General features: G+C 40.5%; 1 protein-coding gene across 1 annotated transcript; it reads left to right on the forward strand.

Annotated features, from left to right (window-relative positions):
- The first annotated feature begins 2,308 nt into the window (after positions 1 to 2,308).
- Positions 2,309 to 5,020, forward strand: LOC142507103 (uncharacterized). Its single transcript, XM_075619493.1, has 3 exons — positions 2,309 to 2,447; positions 4,104 to 4,285; positions 4,613 to 5,020. The coding sequence occupies exons 1-3, from the start codon at positions 2,309 to 2,311 to the stop codon at positions 5,018 to 5,020; spliced, it is 729 nt and encodes a 242-aa protein (XP_075475608.1).
- The last annotated feature ends 3,655 nt before the right edge of the window (positions 5,021 to 8,675 follow it).

Here is an 8,675-nt window from a genome sequence, read left to right on the forward strand (position 1 = left end):
TGTCCTAGGTTATTGAGGGTTTAATTGGGTCACACGGGGTTTGGTTAGAAGTCTTTGAACTATGGTTAAGATTCAGGCTAAAACCGGGAATCCAGTTTAAGTTTAATTGGATTATAGAAGTTAAAGTATGGGCTCGAGTTTACGTCTAAGAAATGGTTACAAATATGTTTTTAAGGCATTAGATAATTATGAATTGGAATCGGTCATTTTTGCAACCGAGTTATGTTAGGAGTCCTGGAAGTGCTCTGACAATTTTTTATGCATATTTAAATTGTATACGGTGATGTTGAACATGGATTTTTATGTTAATGTTAGAAACACGTTGCATTCTTGGTTTTAAGAAAAGGTATGTATATGCATGAATTTTACAATTAATGAATATGATGACATGTTTTGAAAGAGGTGAGTTAGCTATGATTAATGCGAACACGAACACGAATATGTAAGGCCAAGGCTCAGTGGATGGGTAAAACTGTCGCTGATGTCCCTGCCGTCGGGTATCGCGGTTATGCGTAGATGGATCCATCGACTTAGAGCTGATACGAAAGTCATAACTAATGATTTTAATTCAATAAGGAAAAAAATGAACACGTATATGATGATACAATATGACATGATTTGAAATGAATATGTTTACGCTTATGTTTATACTTTTGAAGATCATGAAACTTGTTTTAATAACAATACTTTTCATTGTTTCTTAATATGTATAGGTACTTGTTATTACAGTTCAGGTGTGTTGAGTCTTTAGACTCACTAGGTGTGATTGATGGTGGTGATCATGAGGATGTGGAGACTGGAGGCGTTGAAGACTGAGTAGGCGAAGCTGGGTGTGCTCTTGATAACACGAGGACCTTGCACTTCTTTCGCATATTATGTTTAGGAGTCAGGGTTTTAAACAGTATTTTCACATGTTCATGATTTTTATGCTATGGTGATTGTCAGAATTATAGATATTCGATGGTTTTTAAACAGTAACTCCTCAGTGAAGTCACATTTTAAGATTTTGTGTAACTGCAGTTATTTTTATTCAGTGATTGGATGAATTTTAAAAGGCATGATTAACTTATTTATATGTTTATGAGTGTGTCTATTTTCGGTCATAGCTTATTTAAAAAAAAATGGAAAATATTTCACTTGTATTTTAAAAAGCAGACGTTTTAGTTGTTATCAGAGAAAGGGTTCTTGTAGAGGGTTTGTGCCTCCGTCAGCTTCCGAAGCTCAGTCGTCAAGCCCCAAGTCTGTAAGTTTACATCTTTTGAAAGTTTTAATGATATCACCTGTATGTTTACACGATATATGTTTTATAGTATATGTTTAGATGTTTATATGCATTGAGGTTAAATGCTTTAAAAACTAGATTCAATTGCATGTTGGTTACATTAGAATTTGGACTGTATTAAGATATACCTCCCAGAATAGCTCCCAGTACAAACGGGCAGGATGATAATCCTGGGGGTGACAGAGGTTTTCCACCACCACCACCAGGAGACCCTGCTACCCGAGTTCTGGAGGGTATTGCACGTTTGATGGAGCATGCTCCAAAGGCTCTTAGACTACAGGCGGATGTTTATGAGCAGTTCAGGTGGCTCAATCCGAAAGCGTTTGGATGCACCACTGAACCGTTTGTGGTAGAGGGTTGTATTCGTTCACTGGAGTTGCACTTTCAGTACTTGGACATGAGAGAGGGGGACAGATCAGAAGTGCTATGTATATGCTGAGATATGATGCATCTCTATTGTGGGAGGGAGCAGCAAATGGGGTGAATCTGGATACTCTCGCCTGGAACCAGTTCAAGGTAATTTTCTACAATAAGTATTTTCCTGCAGACGTCAGGGGGCGTCTGACCCGAGAGTTCATGAGTCTCCGACTGGGGGACTTGACTGTTGCTGAGTTAATCAGGAGGTTTGATCGGGGCTGTAAATTTTTGCCCCTTATTGCAAGGGATAGAGCAGTGAAGTTGAGGCACTTCATGGATGGCCTCAGACCTACCGTTCGCCCGTATGTCATGCTGATGAGGTTGACTACTTATGATGCTACCACTGATTGTGCTTTTTAGGCAGAGCAGGCCTTGAGAGATATAGATGTGGAGATGCAGAGGAAGAGGCACCATGCCCAACAGAGTTCACATCCCCAGAAGAAGCTGTTTACAGGGCCTCCCAGGAATCAGGGGCAGCAGAAGCCGCAAGGACAGTTTAAGAAGCCGGAGTAGCAGAAACCCCATAAGAACCCAGGTGCCTCGAGACAGGAGCAGAGGCAGCCTTACAATCAGTGAAACCATTTTCATTACGGTAAATGCATGTGGGGGATGTTTAAGTGCTTCATCTGCAAGGAAGAGGGTTTAAAAGCTGCAGACTGCCCAAGAAACAAGGGGCCTACTACTGGTAGGGACTATGTCATGCATGTAGATGAGGCAGAAGTAGAGCCCGACTCGACTTTGATCACCGGTAACCTATTTGTTTAGCATTTCTTTTAAAAATTTCCTTGACTTCATGAAATGTTAAGTTGGTTAGTACAACTACTTTTGGAACCCAAAACTTAGAATAAAATAGGTTGTATGCTCTAATTAGTTGGATTTAAGGGTGAATTGATTAATTTAAGAATTTTGGTTAGTTAAATTGTGGGTTTTCGAGAATTATTGGTTTATCGAAAGAGTTTCTCGAATTTATTAGGCTTGAAAGGATTTGATGGTAAATTTTGTCGCAGGAAGGATATTTATTTTAGGTGTAGCCACCTATACACACTTGATTCAGGAGCTACACATTCATTTATATTCGAGACTTTTGTCAAACGACTAGGAATAGTACCAGAGGCCATGGATTTGAGATTCAAAGTTTCGATTCCTTCCGAGGATCAAATGTTTACTTCGAGGATAGTGAAGAATTTGGAGCTTCGATTGCTAGAAGAATGTTGTTCATGCAGATCTGATCATTCTACCTATGCCTGAATTGGACATCATCTTTGGCATGGACTGGCTTTCGTCGAATAGAGCTTCGATATATTTCCGATAGAGGTCAGTATGTGTTCGAACGCCCAACGGAAAATCTTTTATTTTTGAGGCAGCAAGGAACAAGAAGATGCTGTACATTATTTCTTGCATCTGTGCAAAAAAACTGTTGAAGAGAGGCTGCCAAGCATTTTTGGCGAGTATTGTTTCAGTATTTGAGTCAGTCAGTCTGAGACTAGTGAATGTCAATATTGTCAGAGATTTTCCTAGCGCTTTTCCTGAGGACGTTTTTGGTATTCTACCAGACCGAGAGGTGGATTATTCTATTGAGCTGATACTGAGGACAGTCCGATTTCTAAGACACCCTATCGTCTAGCACCTGCTGAGATGAAAGAATTGAAAGATCAGATTCAGAATTTGTTGGACAAGGGTTTTATTCACCCAAGTTTTTCTCCATGGGGCGCACCGGTACTGTTTGTGAAGAAGAAAAACGACAACATGTGACTCTGCATCGATTATAGAGCTCTGAACAGAGTCACAATCAAGAACAAGTATCATCTGCCTAGGATCAAAGACTTATTTGACCAGCTTCAGGGAGCTTCAGTGTTTTCAAAGATAGACCTTCGATCAGGATATCACCAGCTGAAGGTGAGAGAGTTTGATGTGCCCAAGACGACTTTCAGGACGCGTTATAGGCACTACGAGTTCATGGTGATTCCCTTCGTTTTGACTAACGTGCCAGTAATCTTCATGGTTATAGGCACTACGAGTTCATGGTGATGCCCTTCATTTTGACTAACGCGCCAACAATATTCATGGATATAACGAATCGCATGTTTCAGCAATTTTTGGATCAGTTCGTCATAGATTTTATTGATGATATACTGATCTATTCGAAGAGTAGAGAGGAGCACAATCAACATTTGATAGCCGCACTGCAGACATTGAAAGACATGCAATTATATGCCACGACAGGGTGGCATTCTTGGGCCGAATTATTTCTAGGGATGGAGTCGAGATGGATCCCAACAAGGTTGAGGTATTCAGAGATTGGCCAGTGCCTAAGAGTGTGACCGAGATCCGTAATTTCTTGTGTCTAGATGAGGAACACAGGAAGTTAATACATGGATTTCTTCTATGGCGGTACCCATGACAGCTTTGACAAAGAAAAATGCCAAATTCATTTGGGGACTAGAATGTCAAGAGAGTTTTGAGAAGCTGAAGCAAGCATTGACTTCAACGACAGTTCTAGCGATGCCATCAGGGCAAGGGGAGTATGTGCTATACAAGGATGCTTTGAAGCTTGGCTTGGGTGAAATTCTGATGCAGCATGACATAGTGATAGCCTACACGTCCAGATAGCTGAAGGTTTACGAGAAGAATTACCCGACTCATGACCTCGATCTAGCAGCAGTAGTATTCGCTCTGAAGATTTGGAGACACTAGCTGTATGGGGAGAAGTGCACTATTTTCACAGATCATAAGAGTCTGAAGTACTTCTTCACACAGAAAGAGCTAAATATGAGACAACAGAGATGGTTAGAGCTGGTAATGGACTATGACTGCGACATTAGCTACCATCCGCGTAAGGCTAATGTGGTAGCCAACGCACCGAGTAGGAAGACTGCAGTGATTGCTCAGTTGTCAGCTCAGAGGCCCTTGTAGGAAGAGATTCAGAGATTTGAGCTTGCAGTTTATGCTAGGGGCGATGCTCCTAATCTTTCTACCCTGACAGTACAGTCGACGCTGAAGGACAAGATTCGAGCAGCTCAGTCTTCTGATGAGCAGTTACAAAATTTGAGACTGAGGGATGAGTCCAAGGGTTTGAAATTGTATTCTGTCAAGGATAGTGTAGTCCGATATTGCAACGGACTGTGGGTTCCTAGTGGTGATTCACTGGGTGAAGACATTATGAAGAAATCCCACATCACCCCGTACTCTATTCACCTAGGGAGTACGAAGATGCACAAGTATCTGCAAACCTTTTATTGGTGGCCGGGCATGAAGCGAGATATTTTGCGCTTTGTGTCTGAGTGCTTGACATATCAGCCGGTTAATGCAGAGAATCAGTGACCTGCAGGAAAGCTGAGACCAATCCCTATTCCTGAGTGGAAATGGAAGAACATCACTATTGATTTTGTGACAAGCTGCGAAGGACAGTTGGAGAATATAATGCCACTTGGGTGATAGTCGATCGGCTCACTAAACCAACACATTTTCTACCGATCAAGAATACTTTCACCATGACTCAGTACACATAAACTTCACATCAGAGAGTTAGTCAGATTGCATGGGATTCCAGTGTCAATTGTGTCAGATAGGGACCCAAGGTTTACATCCGCATTCTGGAAGAGCCTGCATCAGACATTGGGTATCAAGTTGCTATTCAATACGGCTTTCCATTCTTAGACCGACGGTTAGTCCGAGCGAGTGATTCAGATCTTAGAGGATCTACTCAAGGCTTGCATGATTGACTTCCAGGGTAGCTGGGAGCCGAAGTTACCCCTCGTGGAGTTCACATATAACAACAGTTATCAAGCATCTATTGGTATGGCTCCATAGGAGGAACTTTACAGGAGAAAGTGTAGATCACCTCTCTATTGGGATGAATTAGGTGAAAAAGCAGAGTAGGGTGCAGATATCGTCAGACAGACTGCAGAGCTAGTAGTCAAGATCCGGCATATGATAAAGATTGCTCAGAGCCGACAGAAGAGTTATGCAGATAAGTAGCGCAGATATCTAAAGTTTGCAGTGGGTGACCACATCTTTGTGAAAGTTACACCTATGAATGGTGTAATGAGATTTGGCAAGAAAGATAAACTCGGTCCTAGATTTATAGGACCATTTGAGATTCTCGAGAGAGTTGGGATACTAGCTTACATATTTGCATTACTGCCAAATCTGGCGGGAGTTCATAACGTGTTTCATGTCTCGATACTGCGAAAGTACATGTCGGATCCTTCAGATGTGCTGAATTATGATCCTCTGCACTTGACGCCGAATCTGTCTTTCGAGGAAAGACCTACCTAGATTTTGGACAGACATGAGAAGAGACTCCGGACAAGGTGATCAGAATGGTAAAAGTCAAGTCGTTGAATCATTTCGAGGAGGAAGCTACTTGGAAGACCAAATTGGAGATGAGGAGTCGATACCCCGAGCTTTCCAGTAAGTTTTAAATTACGAGGACGAAATCCAATTTAAGGAGGGGATGAATTGTAAGATCTAGAAATTCGAACGACGTAATCTAACTGCATGCTAGGGTTTTATTAAAATGTCTGAATTATTATTTTTAATGAATTAATACGATTAGGACATGATTATATGTTTTTATTTCATGAGTTACTAGATTCATTTATACGGGCTTTTAGCATTACTTTACGCGCGAGCGAGGAACGGAGACCATAGGCAGTTAAGAAAAATGTTTTATTTAATTAACTAACTTCAATTATTTAATACATGGTAAATTTATATTGAATTTTCTAAAATAGGCCTTTTTTAAGGCATTTTTACGCATCGAGCCATATTTTAAACTGGTAGACGATTTTTGACAAAACGGAGGACCTTTTGAGGGTTCGCATAATATTTTTAAAAATGTACCTAAATGAAACATTTTACGTACGTGTCATTGGGCCTAATGGGCTTTTATTGGGATTTTGGGCCTAGATCTCTACACTTTTATATTTTAGACATAGGCCCATTATCCTAATTAACAATTATGAAAAATTTTCACTCCCAAAACCCTACCTCCACCTCCCCTTTCTCGGCCGCCCACCTCAAGAAAGCATAGCAGTAGCTTTGGTTCTCTTTTTGCAAAAAATTTCAGTAGAAACTTGTCCCGTCTCCCCGGTGCTCGTCCCTCGCTTCGTTGGTTCGATTTCTTTGAGTGTTGTTATACTAAGGCTCGCTTGATTCCTTTACTTTCTCGTCTTTCACGATCAAATAATTCAGCTCGGGATTTACACGTTTATCTTCATGTATATGATTTTTGCTTTAATGTATATATCGTTTTTGACATGTCTTGCAAGGGGATGCCAGGATCAAGGGTTAGAGGACTCAAATCACATATGGTTGATGATGTTAAGCGCTAGGTTCAGAGGTGGATTGGGTTGGTACGAGGTAGATCAAAATTTCTTGTTTGTGGCTCGGTTTTGGGGCGTACGGGTGGTTCACGTGTATTCGAGGGCATGGGATTGAAGGTCATGGCTATGGCAGTGCAGGAAGGTTAGGATGTGGTCTAGGATAGGTTGGGTCGTGCCTTGTCCAGGCCGAGTGAGCGTAGGAAGGTTTGGCTTCGAGGTGAAAATTTAGGCTTTTTCCCCGCAAGTATTGCACCGTGGTGCTGCAGCGCTTGAGCTTCGGCTCATGTAGCGCCGCAGCGTTGATGCATGGTGCCTAGGTGCTTACAAGCGCTGCAGCGCTACTCAGCCAGCGCCTAGGCGCTAGTCGTGCACTTGAGGGTTGATGATTTTGATGAGCATGGTTCGTTTTGGGTGTTGATATATCAATGTGTTCGAGGTTATCGAGGGTTTAATTGGGTCATACGATGTTTTGTTAGGAGTCTCTGTACTATGGTTAAGCGGGTTAAAACCGGGATTGAGATCTATGTTTTAATTGGATTGTATAAAGTTAAAGTATGGGCTCGAATTTACGTCTAAGAAATAGTTACAAATATTTAAGGCGTTCGATAAACGTGAATCGGTCATTTTTGCAACCGAGTTATGTTAGCACTCCTATCAGTGCTCTGAAAATTGTTTATGCATATTTAAATTGAATACGTTGATGTTGAACATGGATTTTTACGTTAATGTTAGAAACACGTTGCATGCTTGGTTTTAAGAAAAGATATGTATATTCATGAATTTTACAAGTGATGAATATGATGATATGTTTTGAAGGAGGTGAGTTGGTTGTGATTAATGCAAACACGAACACGAACATGTAAGGCTAAGGCTCAGTGGATGGGTATAACTGTCGTCGATGTCCCTGCCGCCGGGTACCGCGGTTATGCGTAGATGGATCCATCGACTTAGAGCTGATACGAAAGTCACAACTAATGATCTGAATTCAATAAGGAAAAAAATGAATACGTATATGTTGATACGATATGACATGATTTGAAATGAATATGTTTACGCTTATGTTTATACTTTTGAAGATCATGAAACTTATTTTAATAACAGTACTTTTCACTGTTTCTTGATATGTATATGTACTTGTTATTATGGTTCAGGTGTGTTGAGTCTTTAGACTCACTAGGTGTGATTGATGGAGGTGATCACGAGGATATGGAGACTGGAGGCGCTGAAGACTAAGTAGGAGAAACTGGGGGTACACTTGATAACACGAGGACCTTGCACTTCTTCTGCATATTATGATTAGGAGTCAGGGGTTATAAACAGTAGTTTCACATGTTCATGATTTTTATGCTCTGGTGATTGTCAGAATTATAGATATTTGATGGTTTTTAAACAATTACTCCTCGATGAAGTCACATTTTAAGATTTTGTGTAACTGCAGTTATTTTTATTCAGTGATTGGATGAATTTTAAAATGCATGATTAACTTATTTATATGTTTATGATTGTGTGTATTTTCGGTCATAGCTTTAAAAAAAATATTTCAGTTTTCACTACAAGAAAATACTGAATACACAACACTTAAAAGACAACGGTTTTTTTTGAAAAACCATTGTCTTTTACTTTTTAACAACAGTTTTACTGAAAACCGT

This window comes from Primulina tabacum, chromosome 1 (assembly GCF_025594145.1).
Source record: "Primulina tabacum isolate GXHZ01 chromosome 1, ASM2559414v2, whole genome shotgun sequence".
Lineage (NCBI taxonomy): Eukaryota > Viridiplantae > Streptophyta > Magnoliopsida > Lamiales > Gesneriaceae > Primulina > Primulina tabacum.

Coding starts and splice junctions, on each gene's coding strand:
- LOC142507103 (XM_075619493.1), top strand. CDS start 2,309: ATGTTTAAGTGCTTCATCTGCAAGGAAGAGGGTTTAAAAGCTGCAGAC. Junction 2,448..4,103: donor CGACTCGACTTTGATCACCG/GTAACCTATTTG, acceptor TACCCATGACAG/CTTTGACAAAGAAAAATGCC. Junction 4,286..4,612: donor TTCTGATGCAGCATGACATA/GTGATAGCCTAC, acceptor AGGCCCTTGTAG/GAAGAGATTCAGAGATTTGA.